Source organism: Lithobates pipiens, unplaced genomic scaffold, assembly GCF_037356315.1.
Source record: "Lithobates pipiens isolate NorthernLeopardFrog02 unplaced genomic scaffold, aLitPip1_a1.2 Scaffold_28, whole genome shotgun sequence".
NCBI classification, from domain to species: Eukaryota; Metazoa; Chordata; class Amphibia; order Anura; family Ranidae; genus Lithobates; species Lithobates pipiens.
The window spans coordinates 8,749,634-8,776,883 of record NW_027507789.1 but is presented as its reverse complement, the minus strand read 5'-3'; the positions used below and the strand labels follow the sequence as shown (position 1 = coordinate 8,776,883).

Below are 27,250 nucleotides of genomic sequence, written 5' to 3'. Positions count from 1 at the left end.
TTGGTTATTGCACCCTTGGCCTCCTGCCAGCAGCGTTGTAATCCTCCCTCAGCTGCAGGAGTACAATGGTGGTGCAGGTCTGTCCGGATTGCATCACTATGGTGGTTCACCTCTTGGCAGCTAGTTACCCCGGGTTGCAGCACTTCACGCAACTGTTGCAAAAACTTTTAAAGCGGCTCTGCAAATCCCAGCTGCAAACTTTTGCATTTTTTTTTTTTTGGCACACTTGGCCTCCTTTTGCAGTCGATCCTGCCAAAGTTGCAACCCCCCAATCTGCAGAGTACAATGGTGATGCAGCTCTCCCGGCAGTCATACTGCAATGGTGGTACAGGTCTGTTCAAGGTCGCATTACAATGGTGGTGCAGCTGTCCCCAGGATCATACTGCAGTGGTGGTGCAGCTCTTTGCATCAAGTTGGGGATTACTGCACTCGATGCAACCACTGGACAAAGTTTTAGGCGGCTCTGCAAATCGCAGCTGCAAACTATGGAAGCTGTAAACTTTTGCATGCACCCTGACAGCAAAGTTGCATGCAATACCCCCCCCCCCCCATCTGCAAAGTGCAATGGTGGATCCCCCAAGAACTCATTACAATGGTGATGCAGCTCTCTGCATCTAGTTTCCCCAGGTTACAGCACTCGATGCAACTACTCCAAAAACTTTTAAAATGGCTCTGCGAATCACAGCTGCAAACTATGGAAGCTGCGAACTTTTGCATTTTTTTTTTTTTTTTTGCACACTTGGCCTCCTTTTGCAGGCGATCCTGCCAGGAAAGTTGCAACACCCCTCCCCCAGTCTGCAGAGTACAATGGTGGTGCAGCTCTCCCCAGGCTCAGGCTGCAGATCTCCCGGCAATCATACGACAACGGCGGTGCAGGTCTGTCCAAGGTTGCATTACAATGGCTACTGCAGTTGATGCAACCACTGCACAAACATTTAAGGCCGCTCTGCAAATTGCAGGTGCAAACTATGGAAGCTGCAAACTTTTGCATGCTTTTTATTGCATGCACCCTTGGCTGCCTTTTGCGGTCGATCCTGTCAGCAAAGCTGCAATCCCCCCCTCCCCCATCTGCAGAGTGCAACGGTGGATCCACCCCAACTCATTACAATGGTGGTGCAGCTCCCCCCCCCCCCAGGCTCAGGTTGCAAAGGTGGTGCAGCTCTCTGCATCAAGTTACCCCGGGTTACAGCACTCGATGCAACCACTGCACAAACTTTTAAGGCGGCTCTGCAAATCGCAGCTGCAAACTATGGAATCTGCAAACTTTTGCATGCTTTTTATTGCATGCACCCTTGGCTGCCTTCCTTTTGCAGTCAATCCTGCAAAGTTGCAATCGCCCCCCCTCCTCCCCCGTCTGCAGAGTGCACCCCAAGAACTCATTACAATGGCGGTGCACCTCCCCCAGGCTCAGGTTGCAATGGGGGTGCAGCTCTCTGCATCTAGTTGCCCGGGTTACCGCACTTGGCACAAACGCTGCACAAATGTTTGCAAATCGCAGCTGCAAACGATGGAAGCTGCAAACTTTTGCACGCTTTTATATTTATTATTATTGCACCCTTGGCCTCCTCTTGCAATAGATCCTGCCAGCAAAGTTGCAATCCCCTCCCCCAATCTGCAGAGTGCAATGGTGGTGCAGCTCCCCCCAGGCTCAGGTTGCAGGGGGTGGTGCAGGAACTGTGCAGCCACCATACAGGAAATGCACGGAGCAATATCCAGCTGCAATGAGAGGGTGACCCCCCCTCCGGGGCATGCAATGGTTTCTGCATTTGCAGCAGAGCATGCACCCCTCCCCCCCCTCTCACCTCCTCCTCTGGGCTGATTCATTCTCCCGGCTCCTCGGTGGGGGAGGGGTGACTCTTCCCGGGGCGAGTTCTCCAACAAAGATGAGAAGTGCCGCCTCCCCTCCTCCTCCCTCCGCCACCGGGACTCCTCCGCTGCGGCCGGCCGGGCACGGTGCGGATATTCCGGCTGAGCCCTCCGCTGTGTCCGCTCTGAACTCTCTCCGATCCCCGGGCTCCGCTCCTACATGATGGGCCAGGGCTGCCAGCTGAGGAGAGCCAAACTTGGGATCGGGAGCGGCAGCGCGCATGCGCCAGGTCTTCAGGGCCCCGCCCAGGGGCATGCCGGGAAGTGTAGTCCGAGAGTGGGGCGGGGCGCGGCTCTGGGCGGGGCCTCGGGCGGCCATAACTCCGCCAACCTGACTCATTCTTCACCCTTCTGGTTTCTCTATTTTTATTCTTAATATATTTTGTGTTCTCAACGTCTCACCTTATATTTCATTTCTTTATTTTAATTGTATCATTTTGTTTAGATTTATTTAATTACTTTCCTTTTTTATTTATTTTATTATTAGTGCAATTTTAACTTTTCTTTTTTATATTTTATTTCTGTCTATTTTATTTTATAAGCTTGATTCTTTTTTATTTATTTTATTATTGGTTCTATTTTAACTTTTCTTTTTTTATATTTTATTTCTATATATTTTATTTTGTTGTATAATCTTACTTTTTTTTTTAATTTATTTTATTATTGGTTCTATTTTAACATTTCATTTTTATATTTTATTATTTCATTTATATTTTTGCAATTTTCTTTTATTACTTTACTTTTTGTTTTTACTTATTTTATTATTTCTTCTGTTTTACGTATTGATTTTATTTTACCTTTTCTGTTTTTGTTTTTTAATTAAATCTATTTAATTTTATAAGCCTACTTCTTTTTTATCTTAATATTGGTGCAATTTTAACTTTTCAATTTTATATTTTATTTCTATCTGCTGAATTTTATTTTATAAGGTTACTTCTTTTTTTATTTATTTTATTATTGGTTCTATTTTAACTTTTCATTTTTATATGTTATTATTTAATTTCTATTCAGTTTTCTTGTATTACTTTACTTTTTATTTTTACTTATTTTATTTATTTCAGTTTTTTTTTAATTTTTACTTATTTTATTTATTTCAGTTTTTTTTTTATTGGTAATAATAGGTTATCCTCGCGCTACAATGGTAAATTCAAGAAGACTGGTATGGTTGCAGCAAAAACACCGGCAGAGGTGCAAACCCTCCCCTCAAGTGATAGTAAGTAAATAGTAAATGGTGTTGCGCTCCACACAAAATTAATTAAATCTAATAATTAATAAATAATCGCATAAAATCTTAAAGACGCACTCATGCGATTAAAATTACTTTAAATTATAACTACAAACTTTTGTGCTAAAATTTATACCAAGTGATTAATAGAGTGTTCAGAATATAACTTATTCCTAGTGTTGTTCATAAAAAGAAGATCTAAATGATCTATACAATCATAATAAAGTGCAAGTGAAATAATATAGGTAAAAACGCAAATCCTGATAATAACACTTCACAAGAATCGTGACATCAAACAAAAGTGTGACAGTCCATGAAAGTACATCCAAGTGCCCAACGTGCGTACAGAAAACTTGTGTAAGAGAAGAATGAATACACAATAACAGAATATATATATATAAAAAAATATATATATATATATATATAAAATATAAAAAAGAAAGGTTAAAATAGAACCAATAATAAAATAAACAAAAAAGAAGAAACCTTATAAAATAAAATTCAGCAGATAGAAATAAAATATAAAATTGAAAACTTAAAATTGCACCAATATTAAGATAAAAAAGAAGTAAGCTTATAAAATGAAATAGATAGAAATAAAATATAAAAATGAAAAGTTTAAATTGTACTAATAATAAAATAAAAATACAAAAGAAGATTATAAAACAAAATAAAATAAAATAAATATAAATAAAATAGAAAAGTTAAAATAGAACCAATAATAAAATAAATAAAAAAAAGAAGTAAGCTTATAAAATAAAATTAAGTAGATAGAAATAAAATATAAAAATGAAAAGCTAAAATTACATCAATAATAAAATAAATACAAAAGAAGTAAGCGTATAAAATAAAAAAGAGAAGAAGTTCCCTGTGGGTTTTTTTTTTTAAGCAGCAATGAGGATGCAAAAGATTCATAAAATAAAATAGATATAAATAAAATATAAAAATGAAAAGTTAAATTTGCACCAATAATAAAATGAATAAAAAAAATAAAGTAATAAAATAAAATAAAGTAATAAAATGAAAAGGGAATATAGGACACACAACCCCCCCCCCCCCCCCCCCAAAAAAAAAAAAAAAAACAGAAAAGGTAAAATTAAATCAAAACGTAAAACAGAAGAAATAATAAAATAAGTAAAAATAAAAGTAAAGTAATAAAAGAAAACTGAAATAAATAAAATAAGCAAAAATAAAAAGTAAAGTAATAAAAAAAAAACGAATTAAATCTAATAATTAATAAATAATCGCATAAAATCTTAAAGACGCACTCATGCGATTAAAATTACTTTAAATTATAACTACAAACTTTTGTGCTAAAATTTATACCAAGTGATTAATAGAGTGTTCAGAATATAACTTATTCCTAGTGTTGTTCATAAAAAGAAGATCTAAATGATCTATACAATCATAATAAAGTGCAAGTGAAATAATATAGGTAAAAACGCAAATCCTGATAATAACACTTCACAAGAATCGTGACATCAAACAAAAGTGTGACAGTCCATGAAAGTACATCCAAGTGCCAACGTGCGTACAGAAAACTTGTGTAAGAGAAGAATGAATACACAATAACAGAATATATATATATATATAAAAAAATGTATATATAAAAATATATATCAAAAAGTAAAAAGACAATAAATCCAAAAAAAGAGGGGTTCCTAAAAAGTGTCTCTTAAATTCGCATAAAAGGCTAATGATTCAGTTCATGCAAAAAAAAAATATATATAGAGTGAATCCACACTGTGCTATGTGAAGGGTTAATCCTGTGAACAACCCCGGGATAGTTCCACCAGTGATCTTGCAGCTCCTCAAACGTGGGTGCTCACACACTGAGTGCAGTGGGTACCTTACCTCACTGCTGTCAGTTAGACAGCAATATGCTCCAATATAGCAGGTGTCTCCTCAATTAGGATGTATGTCCTCAGTAGGTGTAGGAACACTCCAATGACTTGCGGTGTATATCCCAAATACAATGTGGGCGCCCCCAAAACTTTTCCTCCAGATACTCCGCAAAGGATCACAAGTCAGACCCAAGAAAGAGAAGAAGGGGCTCCAATAGTGAAGTACGTCGCACAAATACTTTATTATAAAAAGGACCAAGTCCTGGGTACTCACATTCATGTAATAAATTTCAAACGTTTACAGCTAAAAACAACGAACGGCTTCCTCGTTCGTACCCCGGACGTCACTTCCGGTGTCCTCCTAGGCCAATCCTACGCGTATCGTCATAGATCACGTGACTTCATCAGGGACTAATGCATAGGAGGTGGACGAACGTTTAAATAGGATCTCTAATTCGCGGCCATTTTCTTGTAGTCAGTCCCATCTATTACTATTCGCGGTCACGACTCTAATTACACGGCCATTTTCTAATAGGCTATAGTACCGACCGGTTCTATACGCTTCCCGGTCGTTTTTTCTTATAGGTTCTAAGCCAATTTATTCATCGTTTAGACAGATATATGTCCGCTTACATGGACTAAAGTTCAATTCAGACACCCGGTAGTTGCATTTATTCGGGCAACGACACGGGATTTCTCCACCTCTATGACTCCAAGTAGCATTCTTGGTGTTGATAGAGGATTAAACACATTGACTTACTGTTAAAACGACGGGACCGACAAAACATTCGTAAACTAATAATTTAAGATAAAGGATGTTAATAAAAGAATTCGAAAAACATTTCTTAAAAATGGCTTAAGACAGGAGGTAGTATATAAAATATTAAAATATTGGTACTCTCTTTAATTTATGGGTAAAAACGTAATTATATCTAAAACAGTGTAGCATGGTATTTTCTAATGTGGAGATCAGAGGCGGCTCTCTAATTAGGCAAATTAGGCGGTCGCCTAAGGCCTCGCACTCACAGGGGCCTCGCGACCACCTAATTAAAGAGCTGCCTCTACTGACGGTGAGCAGAGGGTTTATATCCATGAGCCCATGGAGAGAGAGGATGGAGGCGACTCATTCCAGCAGCCGGAGCAAAATAATACAAATAAATATTCCCGTTGCTCCAGAGACGCAGATTCCACCCCCCCCCCCCCCCCCGTCACCACCCACTGGAATGATTTGCAGATCTATCCCCCGCACACCTGGAGCAGGCATCCAGCATTTGACTGGTAAGCAGAGGGGAAGAGGAGGGCCCTGCTGGGGAGGAAGCCCTGCCAGTGCTTTATGGAGCTGATGGAAGGGGGAGGTTGAAGAGAAGAGCTGATGAGGTGTCCGGGCCGCACCTCTCTGGAACTGTCAATTAAGGGTGGGGAAATCCGGGGCTTCAGCAGCAGGGAGAGGCACAGCATAGCTACCATGTCACAACCCCTTCTGCAGCCAGAGACCATCCCTGTTCCTCCAGCATCCCTTAGCCACAGCCACTGGTCTTTATATCAACCCCTGCTCCATGCCCCACTCCCTCCTGGTTATCAATGCCACTGTCATGGCAGCTCAGTCCTGTGCCAGTGTGCCAACCTGTTATTGACAGCCCCTGACCCCTCCCTCCACCCTGCCCTTACCCCCATCTATGCAGGGCTCCACTGCGGGGGGTTGGAGGTCCCAGCCCAGTCCAGTGCTGATCCTCAGCCATGGTGGGCCGGGCGCTCTGCATCCTGTGCTGGCACTGCCTGCTGATTGGCTTCTCTGCTGCTGCTATCTCCCTCATGCCAGCACCGATATAAAGAACACTGAACGCCAGCACCGATATAGAAAGCACTGACACCAGCACCCCAAGATAGTGAACACTGACACCAGCACTGAGACGGAGAGCACTGACATCAGCATCAAGATAGTGAACACTGACACCAGCACCGAGATAGGAGAACACTGACACCAGCACTGAGATAGAGAACACTGACACCAGCACTGAGATAGAGAACACTGACACCAGCACCGAGATAGAGAACACTGACACCAGCACCGAGATAGAGAACACTGACACCAGCACCGAGATAGAGAACACTGACACCAGCACCGAGATAGAGAACACTGACACCAGCACCGAGATAGAGAACACTGACACCAGCACTGAGATAGAGAACACTGACACCATATCACTTTAATTATTTTTCCCATTATGAGCATGAGTGGGGCCTCGTGTCTAGGTTTTGCCTAAGGCCTCACAAAGCCTAGAGCCGCCTCTGGTGGAGATAAAATGCCCCCGACAGTTTATTTAGTGATCATCAAGCTGGAAGCTGGCAAAGTACCAATCATATTGAACTATAATGCCCAATATAAGAAAATAGAGGCGATTATTAAAAAATACTGGTATATTTTACGCTCAGACGTGCACCTAAAAGATCTTCTACCCCAATATCCAAAGTTCGTGTACAAAAGGGCACCGACATTGAGGGATAAGATCGTTAGGAACGTCCCTGACCCACCATACAATGGTGTGACCTTTTTCACGGGAAAAAACATAATTAATGGATTTGACAAACATAGTGTGTCAAAACATTTCCTGACACACCATAATAAAGATCCTACCCATCTCACATTTTGGGGGATTGAGCCCTACAGGAAGCATTGGAGGGGGGGGGGGTCATAAAGTGAGAACACTCAGCCAACTAGAATCAAAATGGATTTTCACTTTAGATACTTTTGTACCCCAAGGGCTCAACATAGAGTTTGATCTTAACTGTTTTATCAGTAATTTTTAGATATTTTTATTATGGATTGGAATTTTACATATCTGAAGTGCCACGACATATATCGGTCTGTTTGTTTCGGTTTACTGTACTTAGGATGATGCACTGAAATGGAAATATGGGAACTTTGGACTTCATTTCCGGTATCCATCCCTCAAATCGCATATATATGCAATTCTCTTGATACCTTGATGATCGCTAAATAAACTGTCGGGGGCATTTTATCTCCACATTAGAAAATACCATGCTACACTGTTTTAGATATAATTACATTTTTACCCATAAATTAAAGAGAGTACCAATATTTTAATATTTTATATACTACCTCCTGTCTTAAGCCATTTTTAAGAATTTTTTTTCGAATTCTTTTATAACATCCTTTATCTTAAATTATTAGTTTACGAATGTTTTGTCGGTCCCATCGTTTTAACAGTAAGTCAATGTGTTTAACCACTTGCCGCCCGCCCTATTACAAATTGACGGCGGCAAAGTGGTTTCATTATCCTAACCGGACGTCATATGACGTGATTAGGATTATGAGCCGCTGCGCGCCCCCGGGGGCGCGCATTGCGGCGATCGTTGTTGCGGGGTGTCAGTCTGACACCCGGCAACTACGATCTCGGTAAAGAGTCTCCGACGGAGACTCTTTACCATGTGATCAGCCGTGTCCAATCACGGCTGATCACAGTGTAAATGGGAAGAGCCGGTGATCGGCTTACCCTCACTCGCGTCTGTCAGACGCGAGTAGAGGAGAGCCGATCGGCTGCTCCTCTGACAGGGGGGGTCTGTGCTGATCGATTATCAGCACAGCCCCCCCGAGGATGCCCACACTGGACCACCAGGGACACCACTAGACCACCAGGGAAAAGGTAATAAAAATCCATAATCCTCCCTAGACCACCAGGGTGCCAGTCAGCACAATGGGTGCCAATCAGTGCCCATAATGGATGCCAATCAGTGGCCACAATGGGCATCACTGATTGGCATGCATTATTGTTTGGCACTGATTGGCATCCATTACTATAACACCGATGCCGCCTATGAGTGCCCACCTGTGCCGCCTATGAGTGCCCACCTGTGCCGCCTGAGTGCCCACCTGTGCCGCCTGAGTGCCCACCTGTGCCGCCTATCTATGCCCACCTGTGCCGCCTATCTATGCCCACCTGTGCCGCCTATCCATGCCCACCTGTGCCGCCTATCCATGCCCACCTGTGCCGCCTATCCATGCCCATCCGTGCCGCCCATCCGTGCCGCCCATCTGTGCCAGCTATCAGTGCCAATTTGTGCCACCTATCAGTGTCCGTCCGTGTCGCCCATCCGTGTCGCCCATCCGTGTCGCCCATCAGTGCCGCCTATCAGTGCCACTTCATTGGTGCCCATCAGTGCCACCTTATCAGTGCCCATCAGTGTAGCCCCATCAGTGCCCATCAGTGAAGGAGAAAACGTACTTATTTACAAAGGTTTGAAACTGAAACAAAAAAAAACATTTTTTTTCAAAATTTTCGGTATTTTTTTATTTGTAGCGCAAAAAATAAAAACCGTAGAGGTGATCAAATACCACCAAAAGAAAGCTCTATTTGTGGGAAAAAAATGATAAAAATTTCATTTGGGTACAGTGTAGCATGACCGCGTAATTGTCATTCAAAGTGCGACAGCGCTGAAAGCTCAAAATTGGTCTGGGCAGGAAGGTGTTTAAGTGCCCGGTATTGAAGTGGTTAATCCTCTATCAACACCAAGAATGCTACTTGGAGTCATAGAGGTGGAGAAATCCCGTGTCGTTGCCCGAATAAATGCAACTACCGGGTGTCTGAATTGAACTTTAGTCCATGTAAGCGGACATATATCTGTCTAAACGATGAATAAATTGGCTTAGAACCTATAAGAAAAAACGACCGGGAAGCGTATAGAACCGGTCGGTACTATAGCCTATTAGAAAATGGCCGTGTAATTAGAGTCGTGACCGCGAATAGTAATAGATGGGACTGACTACAAGAAAATGGCCGCGAATTAGAGATCCTATTTAAACGTTCGTCCACCTCCTATGCATTAGTCCCTGATGAAGTCACGTGATCTATGACGATACGCGTAGGATTGGCCTAGGAGGACACCGGAAGTGACGTCCGGGGTACGAACGAGGAAGCCGTTCGTTGTTTTTAGCTGTAAACGTTTGAAATTTATTACATGAATGTGAGTACCCAGGACTTGGTCCTTTTTATAATAAAGTATTTGTGCGACGTACTTCACTATTGGAGCCCCTTCTTCTCTTTCTTGGGTCTGACTTGTGATCCTTTGCGGAGTATCTGGAGGAAAAGTTTTGGGGGCGCCCACATTGTATTTGGGATATACACCGCAAGTCATTGGAGTGTTCCTACACCTACTGAGGACATACATCCTAATTGAGGAGACACCTGCTATATTGGAGCATATTGCTGTCTAACTGACAGCAGTGAGGTAAGGTACCCACTGCACTCAGTGTGTGAGCACCCACGTTTGAGGAGCTGCAAGATCACTGGTGGAACTATCCCGGGGTTGTTCACAGGATTAACCCTTCACATAGCACAGTGTGGATTCACTCTATATATTTTTTTTTTTGCATGAACTGAATCATTAGCCTTTTATGCGAATTTAAGAGACACTTTTTAGGAACCCCTCTTTTTTTGGATTTATTGTCTTTTTACTTTTTGATATATATTTTTATATATACATTTTTTTATATATATATATATATTCTGTTATTGTGTATTCATTCTTCTCTTACACAAGTTTTCTGTACGCACGTTGGCACTTGGATGTACTTTCATGGACTGTCACACTTTTGTTTGATGTCACGATTCTTGTGAAGTGTTATTATCAGGATTTGCGTTTTTACCTATATTATTTCACTTGCACTTTATTATGATTGTATAGATCATTTAGATCTTCTTTTTATGAACAACACTAGGAATAAGTTATATTCTGAACACTCTATTAATCACTTGGTATAAATTTTAGCACAAAAGTTTGTAGTTATAATTTAAAGTAATTTTAATCGCATGAGTGCGTCTTTAAGATTTTATGCGATTATTTATTAATTATTAGATTTAATTCGTTTTTTTTTATTACTTTACTTTTTATTTTTGCTTATTTTATTTATTTCAGTTTTCTTTTATTACTTTACTTTTTATTTTTACTTATTTTATTATTTCTTCTGTTTTACGTTTTGATTTAATTTTACCTTTTCTGTTTTTTTTTTTTTTTGGGGGGGGGGGGGTTGTGTGTCCTATATTCCCTTTTCATTTTATTACTTTATTTTATTTTTATTTTATTACTTTATTTTTTTTTATTCATTTTATTATTGGTGCAAATTTAACTTTTCATTTTTATATTTTATTTATATCTATTTTATTTTATGAATCTTTTGCATCCTCATTGCTGCTTAAAAAAAAAAACCCACAGGGAACTTCTTCTCTTTTTTATTTTATAAGCTTACTTCTTTTGTATTTATTTTATTATTGATGTAATTTTAGCTTTTCATTTTTATATTTTATTTCTATCTACTTAATTTTATTTTATAAGCTTACTTCTTTTTTTATTTATTTTATTATTGGTTCTATTTTAACTTTTCTATTTTCTATTTTATTTATATTTATTTTATTTTATTTTGTTTTATAATCTTCTTTTGTATTTTTATTTTATTATTAGTACAATTTAAACTTTTCATTTTTATATTTTATTTCTATCTATTTCATTTTATAAGCTTACTTCTTTTTTATCTTAATATTGGTGCAATTTTAAGTTTTCAATTTTATATTTTATTTCTATCTGCTGAATTTTATTTTATAAGGTTTCTTCTTTTTTGTTTATTTTATTATTGGTTCTATTTTAACCTTTTTTTTTTATATTTTATATATATATATTTTTTTATAATCTTACTTCTTTTATTTATTTTATTATTGGTTCTATTTTAACTTTTCATTTTTATATGCTATTATTTAATTTCTATCTATTCAGTTTTCTTGTATTACTTTAATTTTTTTTTTACTTATTTTATTTATTTCAGTTTTCTTTTATTACTTTACTTTTTATTTTTACTTATTTTATTATTTCTTCTGTTTTACGTTTTTATTTTATTTTACCTTTTCTGTTTTATATATATTTTTTATATATTTCTATCTATTAAATTTAATTTTATAGCTTACTTCTTTTTTATTTATTTTATTATTGGTGCGATTTTCACTTTTAATTTTTATATTTTATTTCTATCTATTTAATATTTTATTTTTATTTCTGTTTTAAATTTTCTTTTTTAAAGTTTATTTCTATTTTTTTGTATTTTATAATCTTACTTCTTTTTTTATTTATTTTATTATTTGTTCTATTTTAACTTTTCATTTTTACATTTTATTATTTAATTTCTATTTATTCAGTTTTCTTTTATTACTTTACTTTTTATTTTTACTTATTTCTTCCATTTTACGCTTTGATTTTATTTTACCTTTTCTGTTTTGTTTTGTGTGTGCCCTATACTCCCTTTTTATTTTATTACTTTATTTTTATTTTATTACTTTTTTATTTTATTATTGTACCTTTTTTTTTTTTTTATTACTGATTTTAAATATTACGGCTCTGCCACCTGTCTCCTACCTGTATGTCCCCGCTCTGCCCCCTGTCTCCTCCTCCCACTGGTCCCCGCTCTGCCACCTGTCTCCTCCTCCCTGCAGGTCCCCGCTCTGCCACCCGTCTCCTCCTCCCTGCATGTCCCCGTTCTGCCACCTGTCTCCTTCTCCCGGCAGGTCCCCGCTCTGCCACCCGGCTCCTTATTCCTACAGGTCCCAACTCTGCCACCCGTCTCCTCCTCCCTGCATGTCCCCGCTCTGCCACCCGGCTCCTTATTCCTACAGGTCCCCGCTCTGCCACCTGTCTCTTCCTCCCGGCAGGTCCCCGCTCTGCCACCCGGCTCCTTATTCCTACAGGTCCCCACTCTGCCACCTGTCTCTTCCTCCCTGCAGGTCCCCGCTCTGCCACCTGTCTCCTCCTCCCTGCAGGTTCCCGCTCTGCCATCTGTCTCCTCCTCCCTGCAGGTCCCTGCTCTGCCACCCGGCTCCTTATTCCTACAGGTCCCCGCTCTGCCACCTGTCTCTTCCTCCTTGCAGGTGCCCGCTCTGCCACCCATCTCCTCCTCCCTGCAGGTCCCCGCTCTGCCACCTGTCTCCTCCTCCCTGCAGGTTCCCGCTCTGCCATCTGTCTCCTCCTCCCTGCAGGTCCCTGCTCTGCCACCCGGCTCCTTATTCCTACAGGTCCCCGCTCTGCCACCTGTCTCTTCCTCCTTGCAGGTGCCCGCTCTGCCACCCATCTCCTCCTCCCTGCAGGTCCCCGCTCTGCCACCTGTCTCCTCCTTCTTGCAGGTCCCTGCTCTGACACCTGTCTCCTCCTCCCTGCAGATCCCCGCTCTGCCCCTCCGTCTCCTCCTCCCGGCAGGTCCCCGCTCTGCCCCCCGTCTCCTCCTCCCGGCAGGTCCCCGCTCTGCCACCTGTCTCCTCCTCCCGGCAGGTCCCCGCTCTGCCACCCGGCTCCTTATTCCTACAGGTCCCCGCTCTGCCACCTGTCTCTTCCTCCCTGCAGGTGCCCGCTCTGCCACCTGTCTCCTCCTCCCTGCAGGTCCCCACTCTGCCACCTGTCGCCTCCTCCCTGCAGGTCCCTGCTCTGCCACCCGTCTCCTCCTCCCTGCAGGTCCCCGCTCTGCCACATGTGTCCTCCTCCCTGCAGGTCCCCGCTCTGCCACCCGTCTCCTCCTCCCTGCAGGTCCCCGCTCTGCCACCCATCTCCTCCTCCCTGCAGGTCCCCGCTCTGCCACCCATCTCCTCCTCCCTGCTGGTCCCCGCTCTGCCACCTGTCTCCTCCTCCTTGCAGGCCCCCGCTCTGCCACCTGTCTTGTCCTCCCAGTGAAATCCTGTAGTTCAGCTTTACGTTTTTAAATATTATTTAAAATATTTTGCATCAAATGTATTAATAGCATTTTTATATATTTTTGATGTTGTTTTTTTGTCTTCCCTCAATGCTACACCTAAAACCTCCCTTTCTTTATAGACTTTTGTTAGGGGTGTATGTATAAAAAATAATTTAGCAGAGCTCTTCATCCTGCAAGGCTGCATGAACTCCTATACTCTGTGAATGCCACAAAATTTATCGGGCTTTGTTTCTCTCCAGGTCAAGTGTTCTTCATTCATAAGAATTGACGTGAATCAGGAAAAGAACAACCTTTTGGCCACTAGATGGAGCTGATAATCATAGTAATTTAAGTAATTAAATGTATTTATTTTTTTATGATTATTAGCGCCATCTAGTCTCCATAATGCTGTACTGTCCTGATTCCCTCTATTCTTATCAATGAAGAACATTCAGCCTGGAGAGAAAATAGCCTAATAGCATCCAATGTTACTGGCCTTTGCACAGGCTGAACACTTTTTGTAACAATCTGTATTAAAAAAAAAAAAAAAAAAACAATATATAAACGCACAAATGCTCTTCTGGAAGAATGGTCAAACATTCCCATAGACACCCTCCTAAACCTTGTGGACGGCCTTCCCAGAAGCGCTGAAGCTGTTATAGCTGCAAAGGGCGGGTCCAACTCAATATTGAACCCTACGGACTAAGCCATTAAAGTTCATGTGCGTATAAAGGCAGGTGTCCCAATACTTTTGGCAATATAGTGTATGTTCTTCACTCACTGTGGTCCTTCCATGGGTTTCCTGTGATCAGGACAAGTTCACCGGGATGGCGTCGATCTGCAGCTTGAAGGCCAATTTAAAGGTTGCCATACATGGCATTCATGCTCAGTTGGCTAAAATTTGAACCTTGGGTGAAATTGTTGGTGCCAACCGGCTTGAGAAAAGTCAATATTTCAAGGAGCTGGGTAGGAAATTTTCAACCAAACAGCATCATCCAATCAGATGGCAAGCACTGTTCTGCAGCGTACACACGATCGGAAATTCAGGCAGCAATAGACCGATTGAGAGCCTTTCAATCGGAAAAATGCGACCGCGTGTACGCTCCATCGGACTTTTGCTGGCGGAATATCGACCAGCAAAAGATTGAGAGCAGGTTCTCAATTTTTCAGACTTTCGAAAATTCCGATCGTCTGTGGCAATTCCGACGCGTAAAATTTCCGACGCATGCTTGGAAACAATTAGACGCACGCTCGGACGCAGTGAACTTCCTTTTCTCGGCTCGTCGTAAGTGTTGTACATCACCGCGTTCTTGGCGGTCAGAATTTGGTGTGACCGTGTGTAGGCAACACAAGCTTGAGCGGAATTCCATCGGAAAAAAACCATCCAGAATTCCGATCGTGTGTACGCGGCATTAAAGCGGGAGTCCGCCGGGACTCCGCGTTTTTTTTTTTTTTTAAAAGCCAGCAGCTACAAATACTGCAGCTGCTGACTTTTAAAATAGTGGCACTTACCTGTCCAGCGCGCCCGCGATGTCGGCACCCGAAGCCGATCTCTAGATCGTCTCTCGGGTGCTGCCGCCGCCATCTTGGGTATGGGAATCAGGAAATGGAGCCTTTCGGCTTAATTTCCCGGTTCCCTACTGCGCATGCGCGAGTCGCGCTGCGCAATAAGGACGGTCCCGCTGCCTCTGGGATCTGTGTGTTTCCCAGCAGGCAGCGGGGCACTTGCGGAAAGGGGCGGGCACTTGCGGAAAGGGGCGTAATCTACGCCCTTTTCCGCAGAGAGCTATCCCGGAAGTGGGTGCAGAATACCTGTACTGTACAGGTATCTGCACCCCCCTCCCCCCTGAAAGGTGCCAATTGTGGCGCCGGAGGGGGGGAGGGTTCCGATGAGCGGAGGTCCACTTTAGGGTGGACCTCCGCTTTAAGGTATCCAGACAACTGTTGGAGCTGGCTGTCAAATTTTTAATAGTTGTCAGGGAAGATTCCTCCATCTATGCCAGCCATTCTCGACTATGCTTCCTCCAGGCTGGCTGACCTTCCGTTTAATGGGCCCTGCATAGTTCCCGGGATCGTGCCCCTTGGTAAAGTCAGATGCACAACACCAATTACTGTGAGCCCTTGTACACACGGTCGGACATTCCGACGGAAAAGGTCCAATCAGACCATGTTGTCGGATAATCTGACCGTGTGTGGGCTCCATCGGACTGTTTCCGTCGGAATATCCGACCGACAAAGTTTTAGAGCTGAGCTATAAAATTTTCCAACAACATGATCCGATCGGACTTTGTTCCGATCGTTTGTAGAGAATTCCCGATCGGACAAAGTGCCACGCATGCTCAGATCAAATTCCTAGACCAAAGCTATTGAACGTAGTCCCATCGTAACGAAATAACGTCATCACGTTACGAACGATCGGATTTTCCGCCAACTTTGTCCGACCGTGTGTATGCAACACAAGTTCCGGACAAAATCCGTCAGACAAAATCCGACGGACTTTGTTGTCGGAATGTCCGACCGTGTGTACAAGGGGTTGAGACCAATGTCTGTAAGGGTTGCGCTCTTTCTATTGATCACCAATGTAAGGGGACCTTTTTCTCTACTGACTTCCAATGTAAGGGGCATTCTTTCTGTTGACTACCAACATAAGGGGCACTCTTCCAATTGCCCCCCCCCCCCCCCAATAAATTGGGTTAGTAAAGGTCTCCCAAGAAACAGAACAAGGGTGCACACACCGCTTCAGGCAAAAAATGGACACACCCCGGTCCAAAGTGCTAATCCCGGCTCTTCACCGTAGGCAATATCAAGAAGAGAAGAAAATATTGATCGTACGATTGAATCCAAAAGATGCTGTAGAAATTTATTTATTGACATGAGCCAGACAAAATTGCAATGATGATCAGTCGACGCGCCTCACGCGAAAAGAACCGTGCTTGGTCACAGAGGTTTCCCCAAGACCTGAAAATTATTTTGGGGATTCTTCTGGGTTAAGCCCCCCCCACCCCCCACCCTGGTCTATTGGTCGAACGCTTACGAGCCCGGAACTTACCCCATCTGCAGCACTTCCTGATGGGTGGCAGCTTCCCCTGCCTCTCCTCCTTGGCATCACGGCGGGTTCCTCCCGTGCGCATCCTCCCTCCTCCTCCTAAGGCTTCACCTTTTGGTCAATCGGGAAACGGTTCCCTGCTTCCTGATTGGCCGGGAGGAGAATCAGTGTGACAATAGCGAATGTTCGTTTGCTGTTGTCACACAAATGGGTGAGCTCTGCGCCCCGAGCCCACCCTTTTTTGAAGCCTTTTAGAGCCTCACGTGCTTCACAAAAAAAAAAAAAAACCCTAATTGGAATCCATGTGTCCGGTACCCCATATGTAGATTAGGGGGGCCAGATGCATGGATGGGGGGGCGGCACCCGTGCACCCTGCATTACGGGCCGCCAGTGGCTGAAACATAAATGGGATGGCTGCAATTCAGCTAGTAGCCTGGGGGGCAATTTCCTTTCCCAACCCCGGATGGCGCTGTATTGCACAAGTGCGGGCTTCCCATACTTCATCTACTAGGTGAACTGCAGCCACCCCATTTATGTTTCGGCCACTGGCGGCCCGTAATGCAGGGTGCACGGGTGCCGCCCCCCCATCCATGCATCTGGCCCCCTAATCTACATATGGGGTGCCGGACGCATGGATTCCAATTAGGGTTTTTTTTTTTAGGGGGGCCAGATGCATGGATGGGGGGGGGGCGGCACCCGTGCACCCTGCATTACGGGCCGCCAGTGGCCGAAACATAAATGGGGTGGCTGCAGTTCACCTAGTAGATGAAGTATGGGAAGCCCACACTTGTGCAATACAGCCCCACCCGGGGTTGGGAAAGGAAATTGCACCCCAGGCTACTAGGTGAATTGCAGCCACCCCATTTATGTTTCGGCCACTGGCGGCCCGTAATGCAGGGTGCACAGGTGCCGCCTCCCCATCCATGCATCTGGCCCCCTAATCTACATATGGGCGCCGGACGCATTGATTCCAATCAGGGTTTTTTTTTCTAGTAGCATCTGATGTGAGGTCTTCATTTTTATTTACCGTTAGCGCTGGCGCAGGCAAATAGGGAGTGGAGTGGGATTTGCCAAAAACGTAAATGATAACTTCAGCTTCAGTTTAAATGGTTCCGATCCTGCGCCGGAATCCACCGCAACCTGTAAAGTAATAGCGGGGGGCAGGAATGCGCAGAGACGATCGTTCTCTTGGGAAGCTCTCAGCGTGTTAGATGCAGCTTTTTCAGTCAGACTGAATATTTAATAAAGACACTGAATCATTCCCAAAGTCCCGCAGCCAGATATTGTTCGCCAGGAAATCGTTCTAGTAATTGTCATTACAGCAAACAAAAGCCTTCCCAAACCGGAAGTGGCCTATCGTACCCGATATGAATGGTTGTCATATAAACAGACCGCTTTATTGTCACGACCGCCGTTCAGTGGAAGGACATGATGACTTCATGTGATGAGGAGAGCGATGGTGATGTGCAGAGCGCTGTAACTTGTAGCAAACATTGTACCCGTATTTGGTGACCCATTTCCAGAGAAAGGACTCATAGGCAATGGTTTGGGTCTTTACACAAGTATCCCAAAAACTGTGTATTGTATGGGCTCATCACACATACTGTACACCCATAGCTCTGATTTCCATGGACTGTCCCTGATTTGGAACAAAGTCCCTCTGTCCCTCTTTCCTCCCCATCCGTTTCACATTTTTTTGTCTGATCTACACACTTTATTAGGTCCACCTTGCTAGTAGAGGGATGGACCCCCTTTATTAGGCCCACCTTGGTAGTAGCGGGTTGGACCCCCTTTATTAGGCCCACCTTGCTAGTAGCGGGTTGGACCTCCTTTATTAGGTCCACCTTGCTAGTAGAGGGATGGACCCCTTTTATTAGGCCCGCCTTGCTAGTAGCGGGTTGGACCCCCTTTATTAGGTCCACCTTGCTAGTAGCGGGTTGGACCCCCTTTATTAGGTCCACCTTGCTAGTAGCGGGTTGGACCCTCTTTATTAGGTCCACCTTGCTAGTAGCGGGTTGGACCCTCTTTATTAGGCCCACCTTGGTAGTAGCGGGTTGGACCCCCTTTATTAGGCCCGCCTTGCTAGTAGCGGGTTGGACCCCCTTTATTAGGTCCACCTTGCTAGTAGCGGGTTGGACCCCCTTTATTAGGTCCACCTTGCTAGTAGCGGGTTGGACCCTCTTTATTAGGTCCACCTTGCTAGTAGCGGGTTGGACCCTCTTTATTAGGTCCACCTTGCTAGTAGCGGGTTGACCCCCTTTATTAGGCCCGCCTTGCTAGTAGCGGGTTGGACCCCCTTTATTAGGTCCACCTTGCTAATAGCGGGTTGGACCCTCTTTATTAGGTCCACCTTGCTAGTAGCGGGTTGGACCCTCTTTATTAGGTCCACCTTGCTAGTAGCGGGTTGACCCCCTTTATTAGGTCCACCTTGCTAGTAGAGGGTTGGACCCCCTTTATTAGGTCCACCTTGCTAGTAGTGGGTTGGACCTCCTTTATTAGGCCCACCTTGCTAGTAGCGGGTTGGACCCACTTTATTAGGTCCACCTTGCTAGTAGCGGGTTGGACCTCCTTTATTAGATCCACCTTGCTAGTAGCAAGTTGGCCCCCTTTATTAGGTCCACCTTGCTAGTAGCCAGTTGGCCCCCTTTATTAGGCCCACCTTGCTAGTAGCGGGTTGGACCCCCTTTATTAGGTCCACCTTGCTAGTAGCGGGTTGGACCTCCTTTATTAGGTCCACCTTGCTAGTAGCAAGTTGGCCCCCTTTATTAGGCCCACCTTACTAGTAGCGGGTTGACCCCCTTTATTAGGTCCACCTTGTTAGTAGCGGGTTGGACCTCCTTTATTAGGTCCACCTTGCTAGTAGGTGCCATGTTGTACTTCCAGTGACCAGTATGAGAGAGTGAGAGCGATAACACCAAATTTAACACACCTGCTCCCCATTCACACCTGAGACCTTGTAACACCTAACGAGTCATATGACACCGGGGAGGGAAAATGGCTAATTGGGCCCAATTTGAACATTTTCACTTACTTTGACTCCAGTGGCAACCTGTGAAGCTCTGGTGACCTTCACGCACCCAAGAGGGTTAAGGCAGTGCTGAAAAATAATGGTGGCCACACAAAATATTGACACTTTGGGCCGCCCAATTTGGACATTTTCCCTTAGGGGGTGTACTGACATTTGTTGCCAGTGGTTTAGACATTAATGGCTGTGTTGAGTTATTTTGAGGGGACGGCAAATGTACACTGTTATACAAGCTGTACACTCACTACTTTACATTGTAGACAAGTGTCATTTCTTCAGTGTTGTCACATGAAAAGATAGAAGAAAATATTTACAGAAGTGTGAGGGGTGTACTAACTTTTGTGAGATACTGTATATATAAGAATTGTAGTCGGCACGTGGATAGGAGCGAGCTCCTCTACGGCGTCTGTTGGTGCTCCATTGTTCCCGGATTTTATTGTAGAGTCACTTCCTCGTAGGATATGAAGTCAGGACTGCAGGTGTTGGATGGAAGCAGCTGACTGGCTGTAAACGTCGCCGCGATTTATATTAAATCGGAGGCACGCCGGGCACAGGACGCCGAAACCCAGCCTATAATAAACATAAAGATTCATACAAGAGATAGGAGACGGAGGACTGATTTACAGATCTACATAAGGAGAATACGGGAGCGTGTGCTGCTGGAAATGCTGGTTGACTGGCTGTGCCTGGCTTCTACATTTATATATAATTATTTAATTAATATTATAATTATAAAAAATATAATTAATATTATTTATATGTATTTATATATATATGAAAAGAAGGGCGACCCCTGGAAGTCGCACATCTACGGTGTCCTGCCACAGTGAATGGAGTGGCAACCTCTGCCTGGACTCCGACCAGGCCACGCCCCCCCCAACGTGTTTCACTCCGCCCACCCCCCGAGCTTACTCATGGCGATATTCTATATTTATGAGTCAGAAAACTGGCACAAATCTGCAGCAAAAGTCAGAAACCCTTACAGTGACATATTGCAGCTTACCAATCATTAGATGTGGTGGCTGCATTAGTTTTCTTTTTTTTGGGGGGGGGAGGCTTTCCCCCCCCCCTCTGTTGATCTGGCAAGTAACACACCTCCTGTATTAGAGCGCCCCCCCACCCCCCCCCACTGTGGCTGAAGGAGCACAGGGGGGGGGGGGGGCACCTATGGACAGCAGCATTGTCAGTCTGGGTGAAGGGGAAGGTTAGATATATTAGCAGATTTAAATACACAAAGCAATTGAAGCCACATTCCAGCTCACACTTTATAAACAGTAACAGTTTTTTGTTTCCTTTTGGGATAAAGGTTTTACACCAATAAATAAAAGCTGATCATTGTAACCGCCCCTGGCAGTGGTGAATGTTTTGTCGTAGGGTTGCACTGATACTAGTATTGGTATTGGTGCCGATACCGAGTATTTGCACAAGTATCGGTACTCGTGCAAATGCACCGTTACCTGAAAACCGATACTTTCAGGCTCGGATCTTTGAGCTGTCAGCGGGTCTCCCCTGTTGATAGCTAAAGTGTTAAAGAAGTCTGGTAATTGGAGCTGTGAGAGAAAAAAAAAAAAAAAGCACCCGGAAATGTTTATTAACAACACTAAAATAAAAAGAAACATTGTTTCTTTTTGTATCTTTCTGTTTCTTCATCTGCAGATCAAAGGGATGAACAAATGTTCCTCTGTTTAACCCCTTAATTTACTCTAATCAGTCTTAATTAATTCCCTATTCTCCTCCATTGAATTATTATTTTCCTGCTTTTTCTCTTTTGTTCACGTCTATTTTATAAACAGTTAAAACTTTTTTTTGTTTGCTTTGTTAGTGAATATTTTTTACACATATATATTAATATATATTTACACATTTCACATTGAAAAAGCATTAAATAAAAAAAAAATAAAAAAAAAATCGGTACTTGTAAAAAAAATGGTATCGGTGCATCCCTAGACTTTGCCTCATCCCTTCAACTGCTACATCTGCAAGATAGCGTGTTCTGTTGAAAAAAATAACAGAGTTACTGGCTGGATCACCAGGTGATAATAAAGGAAAAAGCCTAAAAATAGAAAACGAATGCGGCCATCACATCTAAGCCCTTGTACACACGGTCGGACATTCCGACGGAAAATGTCCGATCGGACCGCGTTGTCGGATAATCCGACTGTGTGTGGGGCTCCATCGGACTGTTTCCGTCGGAATATCCGACCGACAAAGTTTTAGAGCTGGGCTATAAAACTTTCCGACAACACGATCCGATCGGACTTTGTCCGATTGTGTGTAGAGAATTCCGATCGGACAAAGTGCCACGCATGCTCAGATCAAATTCCAAGACCAAAGCTATTGGCTACTGAGCCTGAACGTAGTCCCGTCGTAACGAAATAACGCCATCACGTTCTGCACGATCGGATTTTCCGACAACTTTGTCCGACCGCGTGTATGCAACACCAGTTTCAGACAAAATCCATCGGACAAAATCTGACGGATTTTGTTGTCGGAATGTCCGACCCGTGTGTGCAAGGGCTAAGAATTGGTAAGCTGCAATATAATAAATGTTTGCTTTTGTTTTTAACCCCTTCACGCCAACAGGGTAAAACAAAGCACGATTTTGCAACTTTGACCTGTGTTAGTAAAACCGTACAGATCGTCACAACTACTTGGTGTATCCAGGTGGATTATACCGCGTATTTTTTTTCAGGATAAATTGGGCTTTCATTTGGTGGTAAATGGTAATGGATATGTCCTGATTTTTTTTTAAATATTATCAAAGGAAACGTGGTCCAAAATAGTAAAAAATATCAATTTTTTTTTTAATTTAGCTGTATATATCTTGCTACTACCATTACCTTCCACCAAAGAACAACCCAAAATAAATTCTCCTGCTCCTGACGGTCGCAGTGATACCACCTATGTGTATTTTAGGTGTTATTTGCACCCGCAGTACAGCCCAGAAACAATAGTGCGCATTTTACCTTTAAAAAAAAAAAAAAAAAAAAAACACACTGACACTAATTAAAATAATAAAAATAAAAATCATGCCCAAAATATACTGACACTGACTTTGACACAATCATTAACCCTGGCACTGTCCTAGATCAAACCTTCATCTAGGTATATTTTCTTTATATTTTATTGTTTATTAATTCGTTTTTTTTTCTTTACAAACACATTTTCCCCCCCTCTTTGCAGAGAAAGATACAATGTATCTCACCTCTCCATTCACAGCAAGAGAAAAAAAAACAACGGCAGGCTTTACAGTGACTGACCACTGCGGTAGCCAATCAGAGGCTACCACAGCGATCAGGTGACCCGGAATTGGGGGATCCAGGTCCCGATTGTTAGTACAGGGGGCCGGGGCTCTCGCTGGGACCCCAGTCTCTGTGCTGCTCCGAGAGGATATGCGGCCCCACGGAAAAAAAATCCCACTTCCGCGAGGCCACATCTGTTAAATCGACAGGAAGGGGTTAATATACTGCTTTTTAAAAAAAAAGAAAAAACCCCCTTAGTGTAGTGTACTTATAATTGCCAGAGGTGGGCGGAGCCTAACCAAATTGTGATTGGACAGTGAAAGGAGAAGCAGCAAATTGATGAGCTCATCTCTCTATCACACACCTCCCAACTTTTTTGAGATGGGAACAAGGGACACCTATTAGCAAAAGTACGTAGGCTTAGGACAACCCCCTTAACCACTTGCCGACCGTGCTATAGGCTAACTCTGGGAGGCTGTCATATGATGACCTCCCGTGATCGCGCCCGCTGGGCAACCACTACGTGCCCATTGGAGCGCACTGGCGGCGTGCTCTGTGATCACAGTATCCCCAGGAAATTGAGGTAAAGAGCCAATCAGCGACTCTTTACCATGTGATTAGCAGTGTCAAATCACGGCTGATCATGGATGTAAACAGAAGGCGGTTATCGGTACTTCCTCACACTGAGAGGAGAACCAATAACTGGCATGAGTAAAAAGGAAATCGGCACTGATGATAATGGCACTGATTATTAGTGCGGTCCCAACAGTGCCCACCGATGCTACCAATCAGTGCCGCCTACCAGTGCCATTTATCATTGCTGCCAATCAGTGCCATTTATCAGTGCTGCCAATCAGTGCCATTTATCAGTGCTACTAATCAGTGCCACCTATCATTGCCCATCAGTGTTGCCTATCAGCGGCTCCTCATCAGTGGCCATCAGTGTTGCCTATCAGTGGCTCCTCATCAGTGCCCATCAGTGTTGCCTATCAGTGGCTCCTCATCAGTGGCCATCAGTGTTGCCTATCAGTGTCTCCTCATCAGTGCCCATCAGTGTTGCCTATCAGTGTCTCCTCATCAGTGCCCATCAGTGTTGCCTATCAGTGGCTCCTCATCAGTGGCCATCAGTGTTGCCTATCAGTGTCTCCTCATCAGTGCCCATCAGTGTTGCCTATCAGTGGCTCCTCATCAGTGCCCATCAGTGTTGCCTATCAGTGGCTCCTCATCAGTGCCCATCAGTGTTGCCTATCAGTGTCTCCTCATCAGTGCCCATCATTGTTGCCTATCATTTTCTCCTCATCAGTGCCCATCAGTGTTGCCTATCAGTGTCTCCTCATCAGTGCCCATCAGTGTTGCCCATCAGTGGCCCTCAAAGAAGGAGAAAAATTACCTGTTTGCTAAATTTTATAACAAACTATGAAAAAGTTTGTGTTTTTTTTTTTTTTTTCAAAATGCTCGGTTTTCTTTTTTATTCTTTTTTTTTTTTTTTTGTAAAAAATAAAAACCCAGCGATGGTTAAATACCACCAAAAGAAAGCTCAATTTGTGTGAAAAAAAATGATACAAACGTCATATGGGTACAGCGTTGTATGACCGCGCAATTGTCATTCAAAGTGTGACAGCGCTAAAAGCTGAAAATTGGCCTGGGCAGGAAGGGGGTAAATGTGCCCGTTAGGTTAAGTGGTTAACGGAGAATTATACAAAATATAATAAAAAGGATTAGTTAAACCATTGAATCTTTTTTTTTTACCACTATTATTTCTTTATATTGGCTTTTGGGATTTACAGATGCAGCAGGAGGGATTTTGTCCTCTTTGGAGATCTTCTCCAAGTCATTGAGGTTTCCAGGCTGATGTTTGGTAATGCGAACCTTCAGCCCCCTCCACATATTTTCTATGGGATTAAGGTCTGGAGACTGGCTGGGCCACTCCAGGACCTTAATGTGCTTCTTCATAAACCGCTCCATTGTTGCCTTTGCCGTGTGCTTTGGGTCATTGTCATGCTGGAAGACCCATCCACAACCCACTTTCAATGCCCTGGCTGAGGGAAGGAGGTTCTCACCCAAGATTTGATGGAACATGGGCCCCGTCCATCAACCCTCGGATGCAGTGAAGTTGTCCTGTCCCCTTAGTAGAAAAACAACCCCAAATCATAATGTTTCCACCTCCGTGTTGGACGGTGGGGATGGTGTTCTTGGGGTCATCGTCAGCATTCCTCCTCCTCCAAACAAGACGAGTTGAGTTGAGTTGATGCCAAAGAGCTCAATTTTGGTCTCTTCTGACCACAAAACTTTCCCCCAGTTCTCCTCCGAATCATTCAGATGTTCAGTAGCAGATTTCAGATGTTCCTGTACATGGGCTTTCCTGAGCAGGAGGACCTTGCGGGTGCTGCAGAATTTCAGTCTTTCAAGGCGTTGTGTGTGACCAATTGTTTTCTTGGTGACTGTGGTCCCAGCTGCCTAGAGATCCATGACAAGATTCTCCCGTGTAGTTCTGGGCTGATTCCTCACCGTTCTCACGATCATTGAAACTCCACGAGGTGAGATCTCGCATGGAGCCCCAGACCTAGGGAGATCGACAGTTATTTTGTGTTTCTTCCATTAGCGAATAATCGCACCAACTGTTGTCACCTCTCACCAAGCTGCTTGGCGACGGTCTTGTAGCCCATTCCAGCCTTGTGTAGGTCTACAATCTTCTCCCCGACATCCTTGGACAGCTCTTTGGTCTTGGCCGTGGTGGAGAGATCGGAATCTGATTGATTGATTGCTTCTCTGGACAGGTGCCCTTTTTACAGGTAACAAGCTGAGATTAGGAGCACTCCATTTAAGAGAGTGCTCCTAATCTCAGCTGGTTACCCGTATACAGGGCTATCTTTAATATTGATTGGACCCTGGGCAAAACTGTTCTTGGGGCCCCCTGCCCCCCGACGCAGTTTCGCTCTCCACCCACTCTAAAACATACAATAAATAGCAGCTAGACTCAAAATCAGTTTACTGAATCAGATCAGTCAGCTATTGCCATTGGTTGCCAGAGGTTACAGTGTATCATTACTGCTCACAAACTGGTTGCTAGAGGTTACAGTGTATCATTACCGCTCACTGACTGGTTGCTAGAGGTTACAGTGTATCATTACCGCTCACTGACTGGTTTCTAGAGGTTACAGTGTATAATTTCTGCTCACTGACTGGTTTCTAGAGGATACAGTGTATCATTTCCGCTCACTGGTTGTTAGAGGTTACAGTGTATCATTACCGCTCACTGACTGGTTTCTAGAGGTTACAGTGTATCATTTCCGCTCACTGACTGGTTGTTAGAGGTTACAGTGTATCATTAGCGCTCACTGACTGATTGCTAGAGGTTACAGTGTATCATTACCGCTCACTGACTGGTTGCTAGAGGTTACAGTGTATCATTACCACTCACTGACTGGTTGTTAGAGGTTACAGCACACATTACGGCTCACTGATTAGTTCCTAGAGGTTACAGCACATGATTTCTGTTTGTTGATTTGGTTGCTAGAGATTACTGTAGATATGACCTCAGGGGGGCATGATATACATATCAATGCTGCCGACCGCCACTATTTACATATGAATGCCGCTTATTTACATGTAAACACAGTGTTTGCAGGTGAGTCATCCGTACACAGCAATAGGGCAGAGCTGGGCAGCATTTGTAGCAGTATTTCACACTGAGATGTCAGGACACAGCACAGGACTTAAATCCTCAAGGGACGAGGGAATTTAAACCAGGATAGTAGGCAAGTATGAGGCAGCTGCTTTGGGCCCCACAACAATGACAAGGCCCAGGGCAGCTGCCCCTTTTGCCCTGCCTTAAAAACGGCCCTGCCCGTATAGAAAACACCTGGGAGCCAGAAATCTTGCCGATTGATAGGGGATCAAATATTTATTTCACTCATTAAAATGCAAATAAATTTATAACTTTTATGAAATGTTTTTTTTTTCTGGGGGTATTTTTGTTGTTATTCTGTCTCTCACTGTTAAAATAAACCGACCAATAAAATTATAGACCGATCGTTTCTTTGTCAGCGGGAAAAATGTACAAAATCAGCAGGGGGTCAAATACTTTTTTCCCTCACTGTACTATAGATGTGTGTTTGAGCTTTGGGGTGCACACCCTAATGCCATAGGCTGCGCATACCTTAGCGGCCTACGTGGTTTGAACGGAGATGCAGTGAGGGTTGGTGCTGTGTCTGGGGGGGGGGGGGAACGACATCTTCTGAAGGTTTCCAGCCATTGCAGAGCGATGGGTAGTAGCCGGA

At 43.6% G+C, this 27,250-nt stretch overlaps 2 protein-coding genes across 2 annotated transcripts in view; one reads left to right on the top strand and one right to left on the bottom strand.

The window, feature by feature from the left end:
• Window positions 1-2,078, bottom strand: part of MAP2K6 (mitogen-activated protein kinase kinase 6) — a gene marked incomplete in the record, with an annotated part of 23,809 nt that extends 21,731 nt beyond the window's left edge. The window contains 1 exon segment of the mRNA XM_077458669.1: window positions 1,803-2,078. Within this exon segment, the coding sequence (XP_077314795.1) occupies window positions 1,803-1,824 (22 nt within the window).
• A 20-nt stretch (window positions 2,079-2,098) lies between these two features.
• Window positions 2,099-27,250, top strand: part of ABCA5 (ATP binding cassette subfamily A member 5) — a 175,782-nt gene continuing 150,630 nt past the window's right edge. The window contains exons 1-2 of the mRNA XM_077458668.1: window positions 2,099-2,220; window positions 2,988-3,079. Coding sequence (XP_077314794.1) covers window positions 3,005-3,079 — 75 coding nt within the window. The 5' untranslated portion in view covers window positions 2,099-2,220; window positions 2,988-3,004. The remainder of the gene's footprint in view (window positions 2,221-2,987; window positions 3,080-27,250) is intronic.